General features: G+C 39.4%; 1 protein-coding gene across 1 annotated transcript in view; it reads right to left on the bottom strand.

Moving 5' to 3' along the window:
• Positions 1-2922: 2922 nt before the first annotated feature.
• ANTXR2 (ANTXR cell adhesion molecule 2) overlaps positions 2923-26488 on the bottom strand; it is a 141425-nt gene continuing 117859 nt past the window's right edge. Inside the window, exons 11-16 of the mRNA XM_053463247.1 lie at positions 15799-15877; positions 14948-15043; positions 10433-10474; positions 4295-4390; positions 3493-3660; positions 2923-3009 (exon numbers count right to left, since the gene is read on the bottom strand). Coding sequence (XP_053319222.1) covers positions 2923-3009; positions 3493-3660; positions 4295-4390; positions 10433-10474; positions 14948-15043; positions 15799-15877 — 568 coding nt within the window. The remainder of the gene's footprint in view (positions 3010-3492; positions 3661-4294; positions 4391-10432; positions 10475-14947; positions 15044-15798; positions 15878-26488) is intronic.

Here is a 26488-nt window from a genome sequence, read left to right as displayed (position 1 = left end):
GACACCCTGTAGACAATGATATTATTTTTATGTTTTATACAGCAGTATTAAGCCGCACACTATCTCAAAGCATTTGAAATGTTGCCAGAAGATTTTGTTTCTACCCTCTGCCAAAGACTGACAGATCCCACAGTCTCCCTTTCAAGTGCATGGAACAATGTAACTGCACCCAATGTTCCTGCTGCTACACAGAGTTTTGCTTAACAGTCTGCAAAGTCTACAAAGAGCATGCTTTAGCAGGAAAAAAAGAAAAAAAATAGTTTTGACAGATTTGGTTCTGCAATACATATGGCTGTATTTACATACACGGGCAGTGTTTATTGTGTGTACTGACAGATACCAAAACCTGTATACCATGGTAAATACACATTGGTTATTAAAGATACAGAGTTGTGCATTTGCAGTTGGCTTGAGGTTTCAAGTAATGTTTCCTGGAACATCTCCCATATAATGAAGTATAAGCTAGTTTATTTTTTTTAAAAATGGGTGTTTTTATAACAAAGTGTTGGAAAGGGTTAAAACTAACATGGGGGGCAAGGTTTAAATTTTTTAAGGTTGGTGTCAAACATGGTACTGAATGATGGAATCTGACCTGCATCTAGAATGTTTCTAATAATGAACATGCATTGAAACAATTAATATGATTTATCACTGAATACTCTGTCAACTGGAAACCTACTGTGTGGAAGAAGCCCTCAGGCACTGAACTTCCTGTTCTACATGCTGTATTTCTTAAAAGGAATAAAAAGAAACAGATTATTTTAGGTATTTTACCTACATGACAGTAAGATGTATTATACATGTTTATAACATGTATTATACACGGTCACCCCCTCTTAATGACTCCGGGATGTGGTCAATTGCTATAAACCTGAGGGATGTAAGAGGGTGTTTAAGGTCCAAAAAAATTAGACTGCCCATCCCTGTAAGCTACCCTAATACTGGATCTATGTTCCCTAATACGCTCAACCTAGAGTAGTTTCTGTTTTGCCTATCTATGCAAGGTCACAAGGAAACTGTATCTTGTAGATCACATACTCTTTCTTGCATGTGATCCAATGGCTGATGTTGAAGACTCTGCATGTATGTGGGTGTGCGAATTTAAGAACACTCCCATTGTTCTTAAATTTATTTCGACCCTCTGTGTAACTTTCTACCTGGTCAGTCCATACCTGGAGATCCCTTAGATTCTTTTGTCTCTTGTAACTCATTAACGGGGCCTGATGGAATGTCTGAGGCAAAGAAGCGTCACAGGTGAGCATATTCCCGTTCTTCCTAATGCTTTTAGTTAGATGTTGAGATGCATCATTGCACATGGTTGTACGTACCATTTGTGTATTAAAGGATTTATCAACTTCCGTATGCAGCTGTGTGGCTTTTTCCATAGCTGCTGTCAAGATCTTGGTAGTATTCAGGCTTCAGAGTGAATAACATTCCAACTATTGGCAGATTGAAGCCTGGTGTATGCTAACTGCTAATAATGGACATATCACATTATTAAACATGAACAAACTTAATACACTGTGTTACTATAGTAACCGGAACACAATAATGTTACGGTGTTATCATGCACATTAATTGCATTGACAAGCCGATTTCGGCACACACCCACCCACTTTAGATTGGTGAGTTCTCTTGCTATTTTACTATAAATACCGTATTGGCTCGAATATAGGCCGCACTTTTTCCCCCCACTTTAAGTCTTTAAAGTATGGGTGCGGCCTATATTCGGGGTCTGGCGGCGGGCAGGCAGCGGGGTTAGGATACAGATCCCCCGCAGCGGTGCAGGGGACCTGCATCCTACTCCCCGATACGCTCAGACAGCCTCCCCTGCCAGCACTTCCCACGGGGGGTGTCGGCTCGGGAGGTTGTCTAAGTCCCCCCCCCGGACTTACCAGAGCAGACTCCCGGGTGTCTTGCGGGGCCGGTGGGGGCCATCTACGCGTAGATGTCCCCCGCCGGCCCCGCAAGACACCCGAGAGTCTGCTCCAGTAAGTCGGGGGGGGGCAGAGGAGGACAGTGGCAGCATATCTCGGGGGGGGGAGGACAGTGGCAGCATATCTCGGGGGGGGAGGACAGTGGTAGCATATCTCGGGGGTGGGAGGAGGAGGACAGTGGTAGCATATCTCGGGGAGGGAGGACAGTGGTAGCATATCTCGGGGAGGGAGGACAGTGGTAGCATATCTCGGGGAGGGAGGACAGTGGCAGCATATCTCGGCGGGGGGCAGAGTGGCAGCATGTTTTTTTGGTGCTTTTTTAAAGAAAAAAACTTTTTCTTTAAAAAAGCACCAAACTTTTAGGGTGCGGCCTATATACGGGGGCGGCCTATATCCGAGCCAATACGGTATGTTTTATTTCAAATGTATGTCCTGATGAAACTTAGCAATGACTGAAACGTCGACTTGACTTTGTTTGAATAAAGAAAAGTTGTTAACTTGAAGACCTGGAGTGCTGACCATCCTTTGAGAGTGCTTTGTATGGAAACTGCTGGTTACTAGCACCAGTCTTGGAAGATTTGGAATGGTGTGCAATGGACTTTGTGAGTAAATATATATATATATATATATATATATATATATAGATAGATATAGATATATCTATATCTATCTATCTATATATATATATATATATATATATATATATAGATAGATATATATATATATATATATATATAGATAGATATAGATATATATATCTATACAACATGCCTCCCAACTGTCCTGCTTTGCTCAGGACAGTTCCAATCTTATCACTCTATCCCTCTGTCCCACAGAGCTCTACCTCTGTCCTGTTTTTCAGGGGACACCAGATAATGCATACTGCGAATCTACTTTGAAGCAGCATTACTGTGTATGCAAGACAACAGGAGTTATGTATTAAATTCTGGAGAAAAATGGCCGAACAGTAACACACAAAATTGAATCATACCTCATCTCCTTGCTGAGGACGCATCAAAGAAACTCGGTCATACTGTCTTCGCAACAAGGCCCAAAGTGCATCAATTCGACCCTTTCAGGGGGAAAAACAATGTTAATATAATTCTCCTTGGTGCCTCAGAAATCTCAGCTCCCCATAACATGCAATTTGGCATGAAGGATGTTCTTGCACATACTGAAAAGCAATGAAATCAGGAACCACATAGGAAAAGAGATGTTTTTGTAGTACGCTTGTGAATGGATGCTCCTACTGCCACTAATTTTAAAGTGCACGAGGTTGGGGCAGGGGATAGTTTCTATTGACAATGGTAAGAGTAAGTAAGCACACACTGAGTAGTACTATTTTCAATAGAGACAGTCAGAGAAGGAGTTAAATGAGACTGAAATCTCATTGTAACTCCAGTAACTGAATAATTAATGTAGAAAAATGCAAAAGAGATGCAAACCTTTATTAAGAATAAAATAAATCCAAATAAAATATTAACGATCAGACATATCCTTTAAAAAAAAATCTTTGAATAATGCTTGGCTGTTACTATTACTCTTAGATAATCACCTTGATTGGCGTGTACCATTTTGTCTGGTGTACTTGTGAGGTAGGCTTTGGTTTCTGAGGTTTTGACTGCAGAGGTTCCGATGCTTCCTCTGGTATTGTCACAACTGCATTTTTGGCTTTTTCTAATCGTGCACCTTCTTCTGTAGAACCTTTATCTCCCCAACGTACCTACATAATAAAAAGATGATATTCCATAATAATTGATTGTTTATAACCATTGACATTTTATGTGAAAATTTATATTTACAAAACACCTACAAAAATGCACAAGATCTCACATTTGCGCAAGCACTCAAAGTAATCATTGTAAATGATTTACATGGATTCTTGAGCACTACATTACGTTGGTCCTCAAGGGGTGATAACAGCCTTGATAGTTAATATACTTGGTATGAGAGTGATACGGCCTCTAAGTTATTACTTTGTTAAACTGTTTTGAAATGATATACATTCAATAGGCTGAATCCATAAGCTAATTAATACAGCATACAGTAAAAATATGTGCATTAAAATCTTTGGACTATGGATTTCAGGTCAATTATTTTCTTATTAGTACTTAATATTTCCCAAGAATTCCATGTTAACACAACTGGCTCTTTTTATACCAGGATTAACTGTGTGTGACACTTACTTTTTCCATAACATTAAAACAACGATCCTGATGTAAGAGGAACAGAAATGGTTTTCATGTCAGAGTGGTGTAATATAGATGCTTTCCTTCTCCATATTTTCTGTTTTTATTGCATTGAGTCCTACACTGAGAATGATGCAAATATAAAACATAAAATGTAATATGACCAACCTCCATCCTTTTGATGCCGCCAACACCACGACCACCATAATAGCTGGCATCAACAGTAGGCCACTTCTTAGGTGAAACAATTTCAGGTTCTGGTTCCTGTATACAGAGGAAAACAAGTTTGTATAGGATTATGTTTCTAATTATACTTTTCATAGGACCTTATTCTGTCCTTAATGAAAGTTGTTTTTTTATGCAATGTGAAAAATGAAAGTATAATAAAGTCTGAAAAAATGTATATATCATACTCAATGTAAGTGGATAATATGAACTAATGAGGTATGTAATATGAACCTGTGGAGTATGTAAAAAATAAAAGAGAGCCATTTAAGAAACAAAAAAACACTTTTTCTCACTTTTATTTGAAAAATCTTTTACTCGTCCAAAAAAGCTAATGAAAAAACCTGCTAACTATATTCCGCTATTTGTCCTAAGTTTAGAAATACTCAATGTTTTTATGTTTTTTTTTCCCCCTGCAAGTTATTGGGCAATAAATACAAGTAGCATTTTGCTATTTCAAAACTTTTTTTTTTTTTTCCGAAATCTGGTCTTTCTGCCCCATGTGCTATTTTTGGGTATCTTTAAAGCTGGCCAATGCAATTTACCCCATAAAACCATATATTTTGGAAAACTAGACACCCCAAGATGTTCAGCAACATCTTTTCATTTCAATTTTAACACCCATGCATGGGTTTGTCTGGTTGTTTGCGGGCTAAAAGGCCACATTTGGGAAGTGTGCTTTTTTTACCCCCGTTTTGGTCAGTCTGTGCCTTTACCCTATCTTTGAATCCGGCCACTCCAATTTACCCCATTCTTTTTTTAAGTAGACACCCCTTGGGTATTTGGAATGCTTTTATACAGCGCTAATTTTAGCACTTGCTCATGATAATGAACTATATTTTAATTTTATTATTTTTGGAATTTTTACATTCTGCTGGAACTGGATGGTTCCCCTTGTGGTGGCAACACTGCATAATTTTGCAATTTTACCACATTTGTAAAATCATTTTTTTAGCTATTTTTATTATATTTTAAATATTTTAGTAATCACATTGGGATGGTTAAGCGAAGAAAAGGAATCGTAGATTTAGTTGTTAACTGACCATTTTTGCATGACATTCCTAGCCCGTCATAGGTCGTTAAGGGGTAAAGGATTGCCATAATTTTATCAGTTTGGCAATTCTTCTATTATTGATATCATATATTGTTATATATCACATAAGTTAAAATAATTTTGTATATATATGGTTTTGCCTTCTTCCTGAAAGGGATCCAAATATTCATATTTTGTGCTTTTACTTGAGTACAATGACAATATCAAAAAAACATTTAATTAGTTCTTTCTTTAATGAGTGCCAGTTTTGTGTGTTTAATCTAGCAAATTACTCCAACTCTCAGAAACTCATCTTGAGATGAAAAAATGAAATGACCCCTATTCAAAAGTCTGTTTTTTTTTTTTATCAGAAATATCTTAAAATACAAATTGTGAAGAACTGCATGACACGATTCAATATTCAACAAAACAAAGACTTTGTTTTTTTCCCTTCTTTGTTAATGTTTTCAACCATATAAAAATAAATCTTACAAAGAAAAAGAGAACACCTTGTACTTAATATATACCAATTAATATTAACTCATAAAAGAATAACTTGAGGTTCACAAAGTGTCTCAGAACAGTTACTCAGACATAGAAGACATAAAAATTAACATTGCAGGTACGTCAGCAGTGTACCTCCCGTCTTTCTGAATCTGGTCACAGGGAGATCATCTTTATACATTATCCCTGAAGAACCATCAAACCTTCTAACTTCCCAATCCATTCCTGCCAGATCTGCACATCTCACACATGGTTATAATTTATTTTGTATATGATCTTTCCATTTTAGCTTGAGACATTATCTGAGTCCATAATTGCACCCATGTAAATTTATGTGATTGTTATTAGGGATTGTTTCCTACTTAACTTTGGCCAGTTTAGTAATAATGTAGGCCCGGGCTCTTTTCTATATATATATATGCATTAACTACTGTTCTGAGAATTTTAAACTCCAAATCCCACAGAACTCTTACCTCCACACAACTCCACCATATATGGTTCCCTCTTCTCTATTACAGCCCCATGCCAAATTTTAACTTGTTGCATAGATCTTTGCCAATCTTAAAAGGACCAGATACCAATGATTGGCAACTTTAAATTGTGTTTCAACCAGTGGTAAACAATGTATCCTATTTACGTTCTTGAATGAATCATACCATTACTCTTTATCTATTGTTATATTTAATTATTTTCCCAAATTCTAATTGATGGTATATCTCGTTTGATTGATACCATATCTACCAGTTCTCTGCACTTGGTTAAAGTCCCTTTTTGTGTGTAAAGATGCCCAAGCTTTACCAATTTCTCTTTTCTCTTTTTTTCCATTATCTGATTTTGTGACATAAAATGATTTATTCTCAAATAATTAAACATTTCACTGGAGGGAAGCTGAAATGTGTCTACCAGTTGTGGAAACGGTAAAATCTCTACCCCAGCCAGTAAATTTCTTATATATTGGATGTTTTTTCTTTCCATCTTTTTAGAGATATATTCTCTAAAAAACAGCAGTAGAAATTGTATAATTTTATTTTTAATATGCATCATTTTTCATCTTGTCCCATACTGCTTTAATGTGCTTCAATATATAGTTATTATAATGTTTACCTTTTTTTTTCTTTTAGCATTACCAATGTTCCAAACCAGTAGGATTTACATCCTCTCCTTCTAGTCTGTACCAACTCTTAGCTTTCATTTCTTCTTCTTTTTTGATCATATGGACGTGGAACACCGTGCTAGCTAGATAGTAATCTTTAATTATTGTCAAACAACTTGATATCAGTGTTAATCAACAAGATGGGCCTGTAATTTACCATTTTCTACGGCTGAATTAAATTTCATTCCTTTACAAAGCAAAAATCGGACCTGGTGTTTTATTTTTTACCAGCCTATCAATAATTTTTTCTACCTCTTCATTAGTAGTCATTTGGTTCAAGCGGTCTTTTTGAGCCTTTTATATGGTGGGGATCTTTGTTTTCCTAGGATATTCTTTAATTGAGGGCATCATTCCACTATTCGGTATGTTATAGCATTTAATTTATTGAATACACTTTTCATATCTCGGGGTGACAGGTATGTTTTCTCATCCTTTTTAATTTTGTCAATTCTGTTATCTGTCATTTTTTTCTTCATTCATTTATTTTTGTCTGCTCTATTTTCTCGTAAATAGTAATGTGCTTTTAGAGACGTCATATTTTTATTTACCCTATCCATCTCCTTTATGTTTATATGCCATTAGTGGCACTAGCAGCAGGTAAATAAATGTAAATTATAATTTTTTATTAAAAGTAATGTAATTAAAGTAATGTACCTGACACAGAAGTAGTGGCACACAGAGGTAATCGCCAATCTTGTGAGACAGCCAGCAGTGACCCCTATGCACACTGAAGCTTCTGATTGGCTCACACAAAGAAGAAGCCTCACACAGATTTGCTCTGCCCCTCTGTGACCTCCAAATATTACAGCCAGGCAGAGGATGCGGCCAGGGTCAGACTGGGAATGAAAAGCAGCCCTGGAAACATTTGGAGACAAGCTCCATATAGTTTATCCTGCCGTCGAGCTCTTATACCCATACACACCCCATACAAATAACTATAAAACCTTCTTTTTAATCACATCATTTGTATTAAAATGCCAGAAAGCAAAAGTGTTAAGAGGCTCTAATTAATGAAATACATTAGACATAATGGAATCAAAACATTTTAGATTAAAAAGTTCCATTTTATTCAGTGGAACAAAACAGTGATCACCATATTCTTCACAATATTCTTGTAAGAAACTTTTATTTCTTTAGTAATTAATGTAAACTATTTTTTTCACATTTAATAAAAGCTATGATTGAGAAAAATATTTCTTTGTTTTCATTTCCTTTTATTTGCGAACCTGCCACCCCAGTTTTGCATATCTGCCCCCAGAAATGCCTTATAACCCCCTATATGCCACTCTGCCTCCAGAAGTGCCTTATGATGGGACAGAGTGGCATATAGGGGGTTAAAAGGCATATCATGGGACAGAGTGGTATATAGGAGGGTATAAGGCATATCAGGGATGCAGAGTGGCATATAGGGGAGTGTAAGGCATTTCTGGAGGCAGAGTTGCATATAGGGGGTTAAAAGGCATTTTCTAGAGGCAGAATGGCATATAGGGGGTTAAAAGGCATTTCTGGAGGGAGAGTGGTATAAAGTGGCTTAAAAGGCATATGATGGGGCACTCTGCCTCTAGAAAAGCCTTGTGCCTCCCATATAATACCCCCCCCCCCGACTTACCACTGCTTGTGGCTCCCTGGTGTCTGGTGGAGGCCGGCGTTAATGAAGTTAAAGGTGCCGGCATTCATGCACCGCGCCGCTCAATGGCCGTGCCTCAGCTCTTTGTCCCAACCCTTTTAAGACATTGGACGAAGTGCTGAGGCACGGCCATTGGGCGGCCCAGCGCGTGCACGTCGGCCCCTTTAACTTCATTAGGTGCCGGCGGCCAGAGGAGGCGTCTTCAATCCCGCTCACAGCCGCTCAGCGGCTGTTTTGAATGTTGGTCTGCCGTCTGGGTCTGATTTGCGGACCCTGACACCCCCTTTAGCATCAAGACAGCAATACTTGTCTATGAGGCATAAAATCCTTGCAGGTGGTATAGCTGCCCATTCGTCTTGGCAAAATGCTTCCAGGTCATGCAAACTTTTTGGTCGTCTTGCATGAACCATACGTTTGAGATCTCCCCAGAGTGGCCACTCCAGAACCTTCACCTTTTTCTGCTGTAACCACTGAAGGGTCAACTTGGCCTTGTGCCTAGGGTCATTGTCGTGCTGCAAAGTCCTAGAGCATTCAATGCACAGCTTTCGTGTGGAAGAATGCAAATTGCCAGCATTTTCTGATACCATGCTGCATTCATCTTGCCATCAATTTTTGCAAGATTCCCTAAGCCTTTAGAGCTCACACATCCCCAAAACATCAGTGAGCCACCACCATACTTCACAGTAGGGATGGTATTTTTTCGCTATAGGCCTTGTTGACACCTCTTTCAACATACCGCTTATGGTTGTGACCGTAAAGCTTTATTTTAGTCTCCTCACTCCAAATTACAGTGTAGCAGAAGATGTGAGTTGTGTTGTTGGGCACAGTGTGATAATAAATGGCATAATATGATTACTAGTGTTAAATAAAATCAATATCAAGATTTCACAATTTCTGCCAGGATATGCAAACATTTGAGCATACATACACATACACACACCTCAAGATGGGTTTCTTGGAGTTGGAGTAATTTGCTAGACTAAATCTGTGCATTTTAGCAGTCGGTGGATCTTTAAATACAAATATCCCTGGCTTGTCTACATTATTTCTGTTTAAAATGTATTTTAGGTATTATTTTCAAAAATCGATTTGATATCCAATAATAGGTTGCCAGATATATTCTTAGACAAAACATTTTTATAGTTTTTAAGATCATACAAATTAAATTCCACACTGGATTCTGGGTTCATTGGTCGTTACATGTTTTCTAATATTAATTTTTTGCATGACGGATTCTTTCAGCTATTGGCAGCATAACCCTTAAGGACATAGCTGTTTTTTTATTTTCTCATTTACTGTACTGATCGGATCATATAACTTGCTATAAAAAAAATCTAAAATATGGTGAAAATTTTAGGGAAAAAATGGACTTTTTCTGACTTTTATTTAAAAAATCTTTCAGTCATCTAGAAAAGCTAATGAAAAAATATGCTAAATATAGTCCTGAGTTAAGAAATACCCAATGTTTCTTGCAAGTTATAGGGCAATGAGTAGTGTTTTCTTTTACGATTTCAAAACTATTTTATTTTCGAATTCGGTCATACTGCATCCATGTCCTATTTGGGACATCTTTGAAGCCGGCCACTTCAATTTATCCCCATCAAACCATCAGGGTATTTCAAATATTTTCTTTAAGTAACAACAGTACACATGTTAGGACCCACACTTTTTATCTTGACATAATGCCTATTAAATTGCATTACTACAGTAACGTATCATCCACTGGAGGCTCAAAATTGGCATCCATTGTTATTACATGCATACCTCTAATGGAGCTGGTGGTGGGGGTTGAGGATCTTTGATGACCTAGGAAAAGCAAAGGTACATAGAGTAAAATTCACAACTTATCTGGCTTGTAAACAGATGTTCATGGCATGAAAATAGCAAACATTAGCACATGACCTTGCAATTAAAGAGTTAACATATTCCTTTGAAATAAAGTGTTGTAAAGCCAAAATACAAATCATTGTTTTGTAAGTGACAATTAACTAATTTAATAAATAACGCAAACCAAACACTCAAGAGTACACTTGTGTGAAAAAAGTACACCCTCTATGAATGGTTTTACTTATCAGGACATAACAACAATCATCTGTTCCTTAGCAAGTCTAAAAAATAGGTAAATACAACCTCAGATGAACAACACATGACATATTACAATGTGTCATGATTTATTTAACAAAAAAAAAGCCAAAATGGAGAAGCCATGTGTGAAAAACACATGTGAAGTAGCAGACAGGTGCTGCTTGATTAATTGATCATCAGCAAGTGTGACACCTCTATAAAAGCCTAAGTTTTAGCAGGTTGCTGGTCTGGAGCATTCAGGTGTGTGTTAACACAATGCCAGGGAGGAAATACATCAATAGTTGCTGCCAATGAATCTGGGAAGGGTTATAAGGAGAAAGATTATTTAAAAGTGGAAAACATTCAAGACAATTGTTAATCTTCCCAGAAGAATGTTCCAGCCAATAAACCCACAAGGTCAGACAATGTGGAATGCTCAGAGAAATTGCAAAAATACATCTCAGACTCTACAGGCCTCATTTAGCATGTTAAATGTTAAAGTTCATGACAGAACATTTAGAAAAAGACTAAACAAGTATGGTTTGTTTGTAAGGGTTGCCAGGAGAAAGCCTCTTCTCTCCTAAAAAGATCATGGCAGCATGAACAATGTCCTCTGGACAGATCATACCAAAGTGGAGATGTTGGGCCATAATGCAAAGTGCCACATTTGGCGAAAACCAAACAGCATATCAGCACACTCACAAATATACAAAATGGCTGAAAAAGAAAAAGTGTTGCAATGGCCCAGTCAAAGTCCAGATAAAGAAAGGTTGTAAAGACTGGTGGGACAAAATTCCTCCAAAACGATGTGAGAGACTGATCAACACTGTGTAATATGCCATGTGTTGTTCATCTGATGTTGTTTTTACCTAATTGTTAGACCTGCTAAGGAACAGATGATTGCTAATATGTCCTGATATGTAAAATTATAGAATTCAAAGAGGATGTACTTTCTTTTTTTACACAGCTGTAACTGGTCACAGTTTATTTGCCTAACCCATCAATTCTGTAGTTAATATAATCAATCTTTATATTGTTCTTTTAGTAATTTCAGGATTAGCTGTAAAAAGCTAAGACAACCTTTGGAATGTGTATATAATGTCCCAGTTCATAAATATTTGAGCCAACACAGATGTTTATAAAGAAAAAGGCACTCCAGAACACAGGCTCATTGCCACAAGATTTCTACTGCAACAAACAATGTTGTCTTGGGATTGCTTCAAATTCTACAACAAGGCGGTATCTAGAATTATATTTTATCCAGAACATTGGAGGGTTCCTAAAACAGTCCTAGTATCTATCACACATTGAACTATTCCACATTTCAGTTCTGTCAAAAAATTTTGTTTAGCCTACAAAAAACACTTTTGCCTGTAATGGAAAAATATAAAATCTATTATATCATTTATAGGAAAGTATGAAAGAGTCTGTCAGGTTCGAGTGGGACTGATTGGGAGCATAGAGCAGGGTGGCCAAGCAGGAGGCCAAGTTCCAAAGCAAAGTCTGAGAGGCAAACCAGGATCAGGGCAGGCGGCAATGGTGCAACAACAGGTAACGAGCTCGGTCAGGATAGGAGACACCCCGCGATGGAGCAGTAGCGTGGCGGATGCCGAAGTTAAGGGTCAAGGGGAAGGACCAGGGACCTGATAGAGTCACATAAAATACATGAATATAGCTGACACAGGACTCATCTGACACCAGATTTTGCAAACTTTATAAAACAACAAATAAAAGGGGTTTTTGTACGTTTTATACACAAAAAAAATGACCAGCTTACCTATCCATTATTTTTTTTTGTCTCTGTGCTTTTAGGGACAAATGAAGATTGCTTTGATGTAGACTTATTTCATTCAGAAAACAAATTAAAAAATGTATGCATGGTAATCTGGCGACATTTAGAATATTTAAGTAAAAGCACTATGTATGCAAAGGCACACACCAACCCAGAAAGATTATGAAACCTACCACTTTTAGGCACTATTAGCCCTGAGTTTGGAGAACACAGAACTATTAAGAGTAAAAATGGCAACAGGATAAGAGACATGCAATTAAAGATTAAATCAAATATTAATATCTAAATGAAAAGTGTTTTCAAGTGGATTAGCATATCACAAATAAGAGCCTATAATGGACTACAAAGTAATCCTTCAATTGCTGCTGGATTTTTAAAATGTTTCAATACCATGTAATGTTTAGTATGGCTTCTCTATACCACACAAACTATATAGCTAAGCTGTTCAAGACTAAAACAAATAAAAATGCTTTCAAAATAATTTTTAAACATCTGGCTGAAACCATATGCAATATGATTTGATTCTGTTGTCTATCTCCTTAACACCTAAAATGCCAATAGATGCGTGCTTTGGATAAGGGTGGTTTTCCTGAATTTTTATTGAATTTAAAAGTTCAGTATTTTTTTACATATCAATATATTAGGACATAATAACAATCATCTGTTTCTTAGCAGGTCTATAAAATAGTTAAATACATCCTCAGATGAAATGTGACCACCTCTTAAAAGCTGAAGTTTTAGCAGTTTGCTGGTTTGGAGCATTCAGGTGTGCGTTAACACAATACCAAGGAGGAAATACATCAGTAGTGATCTTAGAGAAGCAATTGTTGATGCCCGTTAACCTCGTAAAGGTTGTAAAGGACATTTCCAAACAATGTATCCATCACTCTACAGTGAAAAAGATTATTCACAAGTGGAAAATATTCAATACCAATCTTCCCAGGAGTGGACATCCTAGCACATTCTCCCCAAAGCCAGACCGTGCATTTCAGACTCTACAGGCCCCAGTTAGTAAAATGTTAAAGTTCATGACAGTACAATTAGAAAATGACTGAACAGGTATAGTTTGTTTGGAAGGGTTGCCATGACGAAGCCTCTTCTTTCTAAGAAGAACATGACAGCATGACTTAAGTTTGTCCTCTGGACAGATGAGACCGAAGAGATGTTTGGTCATAATGCACAGTGGCATGTTTGGTGAAAACCAAGCACAGCATTTCAGCAAAAACACCTCATATCAACTGTCAAGCACAGTGGTGGTGGGGTGATGATTTGGGCTTGTTTTGCAGGCACAGGAACTAGGAACCTTACAGTCATTAAATCGACCCTGAACTCCTCTATATACAAAAAGAAATCAAGGTGTTGCAATGGCCCAGTCCAGACCTCAGCCCAATTAAAATGCTGTGGTGGGCCAAAATACAGAGCCATACAGAAAAATATTAGTTCACGTTATTGTTGCTAAAGGTTCTGCAACCTATTGAATAATGCAGTAAGTAATTAAAATGCCCTGACAAAAGGGCAATGATCATAGCTTTAACAGTGTGACTGATACATTCAATCTTTTAGACAACTATTTTTTGAAAGCTACTAGATGAGATTAGCACTAAATACATTTTTGCATGCACAATTTAGACCATCCTTTTTTTGTCTAACCTCCACTAGACCTGACTAAACTCAATATAGACACAATACAAGAAACGACACAACACACTGCACATGGGCAGTCAAGCAAAACAACAAAAAATGTAGCAAGGACGCTTAACTTTTATGAATAATGGACTTCAATGAACATTAGATTTTTGCAAATGGACCAAATTTAATTTCCTGCCATTATGGTCAGGCAAAAGTTGGAGGGCTTTTACTATTTGGAAACAAAATTTGTTGTTACTCACCCTCACTGTCAGGATTTGGCCCCAGCCCTGCAAACTGCAAGGCGTGGCCGCCACTTTAAGAGGTCTGCCTGGAGTTGAACTCTTCTCCACAGCTTGCTGTTTGGTTAACTGGTATGACTGAACCCTGCCTCCCTCACCTGAAGCCTATGTTATCAACACACCTGACCTAATCAACAACCGCCACCATTTTGCGAGTGGCAAAATCTCTCACAGTGGAATCCTGGGGTGGGTGTTAAAATGGGCATCAGCCACCATACAATGTATGGCGAACATTGACGCCCCAGGGAGGGGCCAGACATTGTCCCTGATGCTGATCTCGGTGTTGCTGAATGCCTCAACATCGAGGCATTACAGCAACAGTGAAAGATCACTTTCTAAGCTTGTTCAATGCCATGATTCGTTAACTGACCATGTTTGTGTGACGTGCCTTAAAGAGGCAGAGCAAAGCAATAGCTTGGGAGATTGGTGAGGACTGTTAGAGTGACTGTTAAATCTAATGATTGTTCCTTATTTATCCTACATATCTGAACTTACCACTTTGCAACAAAGAGGCCAGAACCACCAAAATAAGGCAAGGGCGACCAGCAGCAATATCACTAGAATCGCAATAACTGCAGCAAGACCATTGGTCTGTGAATAAAACAGTAAAAAACATATGAACATTTGTATAATTTTATATTTTTAAATATGGCATTTCACTTGGGAAAAAAGGTAAATCAATGTATTCATTTAGATCACAGCACTAGAGAGGGATTCATTTGCCTTGAAGACACTTATGATTGGATCATCTAAACAAGTGTTGACTATACACTATTAAAATGGAACTGTCACATTTCAGATTATTCATTTTTTTATTTCCTTTTGACTCAAATTTTCTGCTGAATTTGGGAGTAGATACAGATTAGCCACTCAGTTGTTTTTAAGTGCTATCCTGCCCTAATATAACTGCAAGGAACTTTGCCATTCTAAACAATCTCTAGCGACACAGGGTTGGCTGAAACATTGCAAATTGAGTCCAAGAAGTCAATTACTCCTTGCTACTTGGGTTGGCAGTAGATCATGTGAAATAACGAAACATTAGAATGCAATGCCCTGGCTATTACTTTGCTGAAAGTGACAGAAATACAACTCAAATCTGAATGGCTTAAAAGGGGAACATTTATTTAGATGCAACTTTTCTACCACTTCTTTGCCTTAATACCCAACGAGTGAAAACAAATTAAAAAATTGCTGCACATTTCACTATTTACAATATCCTCAGCTTGTCTTTAACAGGTTAGAACCATCTACAAATGAGCTGAGAACAGGAATAAAGAATCACAATCAAAAACGCTAATTGAAGGCAGTTATTTACAAATAAATCTTGAGCCATATATGATACTTACACAACTACTAGCTGTGACTGTTTGAGGGTTGGTAAGAGCAGTATTTCCATTGTTAATGCTCACCCAAACTTCCATGGTTCTGAAATAATGTAAAAAAAGGCCATTATATAGGATTAATGTAAGATCCCACATACTCATTTTGTTGCTCCATTTACTTTTTGGGTTTACTTATGCGTTATCTAACAAATGTTACTTTACAGTAATGTTTGAAATGTTGTTCTAGCACTGCAGCAACCAATAAAATGGATCATTCTCAGTTGCCATAAGACCAAGCTTTGAATTTTGCTCCATGGTCAATCTTTGCAGCTGGAACAATGAAAGGTAAACAAAACTGTCAAGCAGCATTAAAAATTTGAATTAATTACAATCGTCCTATTTATTGTTACAGTGGTATAAATAAAAAATACTTCTCCAACGTATAATGTTGTTTGGAATTTCACTGACTGGTTTATACAGTATAGGCCATAGCTAGTTTATATAATACAATGTCTTCTGTGTCTGTCGTTTTGCTTTACTTGTGTGAATCTAAATTAAGTGTGTTAGACTTACTGCAATATTGTCTGGCCAGAATAAGTACAGCTGTGTGAAAAAGAAGTAACAATAACCTGTTCCTTAGCAGATCTAGCAATTAGGTAAATACAACCTCAGATGAGCAACACGATGCTGTGCCGTGATTTATTTAACAAAAATAGAGCCAACATGGAGAAGCCATGTGTGAAAAACTAAACAGGTACTGCAGCCAACAATGCAGGCCAATGGAGCCCAGCTCACTAATCACTATGTGATCAGTGGAATACATTTTTTTAAAAATAAAACATTGAAATTGTAAAAATAGTTAAATAAAAATGTAAACATTAAAAAAAATTAAAATATCCCAGTTATGTCACCATGACAACATAAGAGGAATCATCCAGTTCAAAGAAAATGTAAAAAAATATATATATTAGTCCCGAGTTTAGAAATAGTCAATGTTTTGATGCTTTATTTTTGCAAGTTATAGGACAATACATACGTACTAATAGCATATTGCTATTTCAAAACCCTTTTTTAAATTTCTTTTAACTGGTCATTTTGGCCCCAGTTTTGAAGCCGGTCAATTCAATTTACCTCCACCAAACCATATATTTCTAAAGCTAGTATTTTAACACTTTCAAAGCACTAATTCTACAACCAACCTTTGTGGTAGTAATTTTTTGTGCATTTTTCCACACACATTATACTTTTGGTATGAATTTACAGCTCCTGGTATATGTCACTGTCAAACAGTACCCCAATATGTGTTCAGAAACATCTCCTGAGTACAGTTTTATAACGCCCAGGCAACTCCACCATTGGCTTGGTGCCTTTCAATATGGTGAAACAACGTACAGGGCCCCAATATTATTATTTTTTTTTGATGTTGCTATCGTAACCCCCGTCACGTCTTTCTTGCAGGCTTTACATGTTAAGATCCTTTAACCTTTCCAGGTAAGTTGTATGCTGCAATCCATGAACCATTTTAGCAGCTCTCCTCTAAACTCTCTCCGAAGTATCTATATTAAGGTGACTAGATTTTTAAAATGAAACCCGTGGATATTTTTTTTTAAATTGGCACAGGGTAAAACTATTTTTTAAGCATATTTTCTTCAAACTATATATGCAGCGTAATTGGTATGTGTTTATATAGTGATTTTATGATATATATATATATATATATATATTTCTCACATCTTGTTTATTAGGTAAAAAAAATACTTAGAATCTTTTGAGCAGAGTAAGAGCATCATGGGCCTGGTGCTGAGGATTAAAATAGACAGAATCTAAACTCCTCAGCTTCCATGTGTGCTGTATAAAGATGACATCAGTGCTAGGCAGATAGAATAAATTAGAATCTTATGTGATGGGATTGGGAGTACATCAGCACAAAAAAAAAGTCATCATACACAGGATGCCACTAATCCTTTTCAATAAAATACGCAGATTGAAATAGAGTAAATAACACAAAACCTTTACTTTTCCTCTCACTGATTTCTGGGCCTAGAAAGTTTTGTCCTCTTAAGTGACTACAAATTCAGGAGGGCGTTTTATCTCTGAATAAGTAAAAATGAGATAGTTAAATTTATTCCTACAGTAAGTAAAGTGCCAGGAAACAGATGACCAAATACAGACCAGGACAGGCTCTGCCACACCGATGCCCAAACACACACCAGGTATCAGGAACTGGGTCCATACAGATGACTGTAATGACCCAGAGCGCCCAAAGATGGTGTTCAGGAGTTATAGCGCAGTAGAGGAGTTGGACAGGGACTGCACTACCCCGGGTGGACATCTGGGGTTGTGTGGCCATATACCAGGGCCCTTTCATAGCAGCGGATGTTGTCCAGAACAAAGCAGAACTTGGAGATATCCTGCAGGTACCCTGGAGCAGGCATGAGACATAGCTTTACAGACGAACGTGCAGGATGCTGCAGGCTGGGATTAGGGAAGCTAAGCAGAGTAACACCAGAACCATAGCAAGCAATGGGGACAGAGCAAGGAGCAGGGAGACCGAGCAAGAAACATAGCCAGACAAGACATACATGATACAGGACACAACAAAGGACAGGGGACAAGGAACACAAGGTATGGAGTGAGAAGCCGAGATCATCAGATGTTTCTCCTTAAAGCAAGGATAGGATATCTTAAACATAGTAAAAGGAGAGAGGAACCGAGATCCTCAGATGATTCAGGGAAAAAAGGGTGAATGCACATAAAGGACTGACACACAGAAACAAAGGACTAGCCTAGGACTATATGATAACAATTGGAGATTTAGTCGCATCTTATGGGCATAGTATGATTAGCCCACCACTACACCAAAATACTCCAATATTCAGTGGGTCCTAGCACTAAACCTTGCCTACTGAATTATTAGTAAACTGAAACTAAACATTAAATCTAAACACAGAACCGAGAAGGACATACCTTTAGACTACTGACTGAGACATAACAAATGGGTGGGGCACACTTTATAAAAGAAACAGAGCTGAAGCAAAGAGCAGAACTGGAATCAAGGAATCAGAAGCACAGAACAGAGCATATGGAAATCCAGGAATGGATAACAGCAAAGGGGAACTCTAGCGAGATGGAGGGAACTCTAGCCAGATGGGGGGAACTCTAGCCAAATGGGGGGGCTCTAGCCAGATAAGGGGGGGAATCTAGCGAGACGGGGGGAAACTCTAGCAAGAAGCAGCTACACAGCCTGAATGGAGCCTGACACCAGGACATGCTCTGCCACACCGACACCCAAGCACAAACACGAGGACAGGCTCTGCCACACCGACTGCCAGACACACACAAGGGCAGGCTCTGCCACACCGACACCTAGACACACACACCAGGAGAGGCTCTGCCACACTGACACGCACATCTGAATGGGCTAAGCTACAAATAAAAAGTATTTTCCACACTGCTTTGTTGTTAAACCCCCCCTTTTGTGTTTTTGCCCCCCTTATCTATTGCCCCCAGCCAGCACTATGTGTAATTATGCCCCCAGCCTGCCCCTCGCTTTAGTATTGATGTATGTAATGACCTCAGCTGCCCCCCTTGTGTATGGATGCCACCGGCCCAGAAAAAATGCTGCCCTGCAGTATGGGGGATGTAGATCTGGCTAGTTGGTTCCCTTCCATGAGTCTATATATCCCCCATACTGCAGGGCAGCATTTTATCTGGGCTGGTCAGCAATATGTAAAAGCTGTGTGGCCTGGAAAACATGGGTAACGTGGTCACCCTTGTATATTGCCCCACATTGTATATTTATCACCCAGCCCCCCTTTAGCATTGATTTATGTGATGCCCCCAGCCAGCACCCTCTTGTAAATTAATGTCCCCATATCCTTGTATATTGCCCCCCTTTAGTATCATGTCAGCCATGGCACCCAGATTGGAAGCAGGACCTGCCCAACACCCAGATTGGAAGCATAGGACTTGCCATCCTAGCCTCAAACAGCCTCCCTGTCCCATGCCACTTACACATCCACGCATCATATACATAGTCACTCATTCATATACTCATTTACAGATACTCTTTCATTCCTTCAATCACGCATACTCGTTCATGTGGCGTGACGTCACAGGACTCCACTGGGTTCCTACTTCCCCTGGGCGGATTCAAGAGAGGCTCTGTGTGTGCAAGCAATGCACAGGTTAGAAGTTAATCCGACCCTGCATCCAGGGACGTCTGGTCACCTTAATCTATGTTCTTCTGGAGATACGGTCGCAAGTACTGTACACAATACTGTCATTGTGGTATCAACAGTGCACTTTACAACAGCATGAGTACGTTCCTCTTTCTACTGCCATACCTCTCCTTATAAACCAAGCATCCTGCTAGCATTTCCTACTACTCTATTATATTCTCCACTTGCCCTTTTGTCCTCTGAAATAAGGCCACTGCCTTATCCATTCAACAATATTGGGACTGAGACTGCAATCAACAAAATCAATAAGATTAGTTTGGTATGACTGAAGTAAACCCATGTGACTTTAGATGCTCAATTTCCCCTCTACTGGTGTAAGACTTACAGGATCTCCCTAAAGTGAGTACACCCCTCACATTTTTGTAAACATGTTATTACCTTATTTGCTCGATTATAAGACGAGGTTTTTCTCAGAGCAAATGCTCTGAAAAATACCCCTCGTCTTCTAATCGGGGTCGTCTTCTAATCAGACCTCAAATAGAGGTCTGATTAGGAAACTAAGATCCAGATCCCGCTGCAGGGGACCTGGATCCTCCTGTCTCACCCCCCCCTCGTACACACACTTACCGGTGCTTCCTGCTGTGTTGCCGGGGCAGCGGGTTGACGTCTACGCGATCCGCGTAGACAACGTCCGCTGCAGCCGGAAGGAGGTGTGGCTAGAAGCGGGGGTTGTCTGCGTCCGTCGCGTAGACCTTCCCCGACTAGTCAGAGATCAGAGTTTCCCGCACCGGTGCGGGGAACTCTGATCTCTGACAGCCGGGGAAAGTATACGCGACGGATGCATACAAACCCCCGCTGCCAACTCCACCTCCTTCCGGCTGCAGCGGAATGCGACGTCAACCCGCTGCCCCGGCTGGAAGCACCGGTAAGAGAGGGGAGAGAGGGGTGAGAGAGAGAGAGAGAGTGTGTGTGTGTGTTAGTTAAATGGGGGTATAGGGTGTGTGTGTGTGTATTAAATGGGGGCATAGGGCATTTCTGGAGTGGCGTTAAGGGGGCATTTAATAGAGCACTCTGCCTCCTGAAATGCCTTATACCTCCCTATATGGCACTCTGCCCCATAATATGCCTTTTAACCCCCTAAATGCCAGAGTGGCATATAGAGGTATAAGGCATTTCTGGAGGCAGAGTGCTCTATACAATGCCTTTTAACTCCCTTAATGCCACTCTGCCTCCTGGAATGCCTTATACCTCCCTATATGCCACTCTGCCCCATAATATGCATTTTAACCCCCTAAATGCCAGAATGGGTTATAGGGGTATAAGGCATTTCTGGAGGCAGAGTGGCACATAGGGGGTCAAAAGGCATGCCATGGGGCACAGTGGCATATAGAGGGTTAAAAGGCATATCATGGGCCACAGTGCCATATTGGAGTGGCAAGCCTGGGGGCAGATGTGTGTAACTGGGGGACAGGTTGGAAAATACAAGATATAAAAACAAAAAAAATATTTTTCTCAATCATAGCTTTTATTAAAAAAAAATAGTTTACATGAATTAACATTTACTGGTAAAACTTTTTTCCTTTGGGGTCGTCTTATATTCAGGCTTTTTCTTTTTTTCCTAAGTTAATATTCAGATTTTGGGGGGTCGTCTTATAATCAGGGTCGTCTTATAATCGAGCAAATACGGTATATCCCACCAGTCAAGCCATGATGTGGGAGTATGGGTGTACAAATAGCTGAATGCCAACCAGACTTCTGGTGTGTTTGTCACTTTCCCCGCAGGGCACCAAGCAACCACCAACAACCCCAATCAGTCACACGTTGCCACCACCAAGACCAGGTTACCCAAAGACAATAGGTCTGTGATATGCACACAATCCTCTTACTATGATATCTATATAGTTGACCCCCTTAGTAACATGATATATATATAAAAAATGGAATTCCTATAACTCAGGATCCTTATCAGTTAGGCCATGAATCATCACATGGGTCATCTGGGAAGATGACACCTCTAGCCAGAACAGATACAGAGGGCATGCACAAGAAACTGATTTAAACCAACATCAGATTAACCCATTTAATGCTTACACAAAGAAACAAACCACCTCTACTGGATTACCCTTCCATGCATCATATGAGTTAATCATGACACCCCCCCCCCTTTAAGAAGGTGGACATAAGACTCTTATTGTTGAGATAAGCCATCAGCATTCCCATGTAAACTGCCTTTCTTGTGCTGCACAGTGAAATTATACTGTTGGAGTAAAAGACTCCACCTGAGCAGCTTGCTGTTGTTTCCTGCTACCCTATCTAGCCAATGCAGAGGATTATGATCCGTTATGACAGTGAAATATCTTCCATACAAATAGGGCTGTAGCTAAATACCGGACTCCCCTTATCCCTATTTGACACTTCTCAGGTTTAATGGTGAGCCCTGCATTGGCAATGAGACCCAGAACCTTGTCCAAATGGTCCAAGTGTTCCTCCCAGGTATTACTAAACACTGCAATGTCATCAAGGTAGGCCACTGCAAACTCCCCTTGACCTTCCAGTAACTGATTCACTAGCCTTTGGAAGGTGGCAGGTGCATTTTTCATCCCAAAGGGCATTACACAGAATTCATATAAAAACAAAGGGAGTAATAAATAGGGAGCATTCCTGGGCCTCAGGGGTCATAGGGATTTGCCAATATCCCCTGCTCAAATCCATAATGGTGAGCTATTGGACACCTGCTAGCTGGTCTAGTGGCACATCTATCCTAGGCATGGGGTAGGCATCAAAGGTGGTGACTGCATTTAACCATCTGTAATCTACACAGAAGCAATTCGACTTATCCTTTTTGGGTACTAGTACAACAGGAGAGGCCCAAGGACTTTTAGAGTGTTTACCCCCCAACCTCATCATGTCCTCTATCTCTTGTTGGATATGCACTCTCACCTCAGGGGACACTTTATATGCCATCTGCCCTATAGGGGGTTGAAACCCTGTGTCAACATGGTGGTAAGCCAATGTGGTTTTCCCTGGCACCCCAGTAAATATACTTTCATAGATGGTTATCACTTGATGGAGCTGCCATTTCTGGGAATTTATCTCTGCCTTCTCTATGGAGAATTTATCTCTGCCTCTCTTAGCTTCTCCCACTAGGGGATCACTATCTGATCCCTCCTCTGGTAAGCTGCACATGCTTAAGACTGAAGTCTCTGGGTCATGATATGCCTTCAGCATATTGATGTGATACCTTCTTTGCCTCCGCCCTGTCTCATCTAGGGCCACTATATAAATTGCTGGTCCCCGTTTGGTTGTTGAGGTATAGTTGTTGGCATAATCGTTAGCCAGATCTGCTGCCTCTGCCGTGGTCTTAGGTTTTGTTTCCAGAATCCGCTCTCGGGCCTCCGGACTTCGTGTCCTCAGGAACTGCTCCAAAATCATCAGATCCTCCAAGGACTCATATGTAGTAACTTGTAGGCCTCCAGTCCTTTGCCATAAAACAGGCAGAAGTTGTCCAGCATATTCGGTGCAACTGTCTGATGTAGCTTGCTGCATCTCTCAAAACTTTTTTTTGGCCATGAATCACCACAGGGATCCTCTGGGAAGATGACACCTCTAGCCAGAACAAATACATTACATTTATTTATAAAGCGTCAGAAGAATCCGCAGCGCTGTTACAGTCGGTAGAACAAATTATAAACACATACAATAACAAACTGGTGCTAAGGAGTAGAGGGTCCTGCTCTTGTGAGCTTACAACCTAGTTGGTAGTTGAGGGGGAAGTGAGACGATAGGAGAGGACTGCTTGGATGGGGATGAGTTGATCTGGTTCTGATGATGTATTGAAGCTGTTGATTGTTCAGATGGCTTGATTATGATGATGGTTGGGAGTAATGGGAAGGAATATTGTACGCTTCCCTGAACAGGTGGGTTTTCAGAGAGGTTTTGAAAGTTTGATGGAATGGGGAAGGGAATTCCACAGGAGGAGTGTGGCACAGGGGAAATCCTGAATCCTGATTACCATGAGTTCAGTCTTAGAGATGTTGAGCTTTAGGTAACGGGGTGCCATCCATGTTGCAATTCCTGATAGACAGTCAGTTAGGCAAGTTAGAAGGTCTGGAGCAGAAATATAGATTAGGATGTCATCTGCATATAGGTGATACAGGAAACCAAAGGAAGAAATAAGTTTTCTAAGTGAAGAAGTGTAGATGGAGAATAGCAGAGGCCCAAGAACTGAGCCTTGAGGAACACCAATAGATAGCGGTAGGGTAGCGATAGGATAGCGGTAGGAGCAAGTTCCAGTGAATGAGACACTAAAAGTATGGTCAGAAAGGTAGGATTTAAGCCATGAAAGAGCTGTGTCAGGGGTGCCATGAGCATGGAGGGTTTGTAGGAGGAGGGGGTTGTTGACTGTGTCAAAGGCTGCTGAGAGGTCCAAGAGAATAACCAGTGAGAATTGACCATTTGTTTTAGCTGTGAGGAGCTAATTAGTAATTTTAGTGAGTGCAGTGTCTGTTGAATGCTGAGGATGGAAATCGGATTGTAGAGGGTCAAGTAGAGAGTTTGAAGAGAGGAAGATACAGATACACAGGGCATGCACAAGATTAACCCATTTAATACTTACACAAATAAATTAACCACCTCTGCTGGCTTACCCTTCCATGCATCTATTACATCATGACACCCGGGATATGACATCATATCTCAGTGTTCTGCTTTACCTGGACATGTTGCGGCCATGAGTGTGAGGGAGAGTGTTAAGCACCAGCACAATGGGGCCTTAAATACATTCATTTGTATAAAGAATGAATGTCCTGTATCGGCCAAGTTTATTTAGGAGCCTTGAATCAACCCCAATGTATTCCTTTTATTAACAATCTGCCGCCTCTGCACTTGAGAATTATGATTGATTACATACTATCAGATGTAGAAACTGTCCAATAAGCAAAAACTCTTACATTCTACTTAAATTGAGTCTTACTTATAAGAAGTATAAGTAACTACTCAAGGGCCACAATCTTAACTATTGAGTTAGTATTTCTCCAACAAATATGTTGTAAGGTAACAATATTGTAAATCCCAAAACAATATGGCAGGTAGTATTCTAAAAATCCAGGTGCATCTTGATTCTGGCACCTCTGCCTTATCCTCTGTAATCCAGAAGAACGCGAGTTGTGTTCTCAATCCTCAAATCCAAAAAAAAACATTTTGCTAAACATTATATAAAGTGTTATTATTCATCCACTGTATTTTTATTTAGAAATGTAAGAATACCAATTAGAATGGTATCTGCTGCATTTTTTTTCTTTTGTGCCCAGTAGATGAGGTTATACTGCTATACTAAATATGGCTTGATTGAGAATTAGCCATCATGTGAATGATAATTTGATAATTGACATTTAAATCCACAGTAACCTATTTGTAAAGTATTAACTTACCGCTTGTTTTATGAGTCTACAATAAAAGAGCTTAATTTTATGATCCATTAAAAAAATATGAAAAAATATTATATAAAATTGTGAGAGACATTGGCTGAAATTAATAAATAAATTACCTCTAATTTTCTAGCACTGAAAATTAAACTGGCAACTGTTCAAAACATTATTAAAATTATAATAGTTGGAGATATTTGGAAACCAAGCACTGACATTAAAATGGAAAAATTACGTTAGCAAGTTAAAAAAAAACTGGCAAACTTGATTAGTGAGTGGTAGATATTTTATGAAGAAAAGTATGTAGTAGCCAATAGGGAACTAATGAATAAAACAGAAGTTATTTAATAATTAAAGGAGCAATACGAGTGTACTGAAACTTAACAGTTGTGTCCTCAAGTAAATAAATTGGAGATTGTATATAAAAATAAATTCTGGTGATTTGTATTTAATCTGAGCAGTCAACATGAACCTTTCATTGGTTGTGTGACAGGACGCCCTGTACCCCAACTGGGTAATCCTGCCAAACGTTGCTTCCTCTTGCCGGGACACCAGCAATTAACCCCTTCAGTGCCAGACAGAACCAGCGTTGTAGAGAGAAGGGGGGACGTCGCTGTGCTGGCACTGTGTGTAGCCGAAGCTTAGCTACACAATGTGGCTATTGTCATAGCAGCCCACCCCATCAGACAGCATGTTGAGGTGAACAGTTTATTTTGAAACACAGGGGTATTTAAACAGTACAAGGGGGTAATTTACATACAATAGACGCAACAAACCACACAAAGTTCCCCATCATATCCTCCTTTGCATACGGCTCAGTATTTGCACTCAGCCCAGTAGGGGGTCGCTATTGTAGTCTGTGGGGAGGATGGTAAACACAGGTGTTTCCCTGACTTCTGGCTGAAACCTGCTGGGTATCAGATCCAGATGCAAATACTGGCCATGTAGGTCTCTGTCTTGTAAGTCCTGACCCAATGGAGAGTAAAAAAACACACATGAACCAACTCCCAAAATGCAAGTGCTGCAAATCTGTTTCCGGGCTCTACAGTCTTTAGAGTCTCTTGTACTTTGGGAATTCCGTACCAGGGGAAGAAGTAGTCCTAATGGACC

The sequence above is a fragment of the Spea bombifrons genome, chromosome 1, assembly GCF_027358695.1.
Source record: "Spea bombifrons isolate aSpeBom1 chromosome 1, aSpeBom1.2.pri, whole genome shotgun sequence".
Lineage (NCBI taxonomy): Eukaryota > Metazoa > Chordata > Amphibia > Anura > Pelobatidae > Spea > Spea bombifrons.
This window is presented reverse-complemented; position numbering and strand designations above follow the sequence as displayed.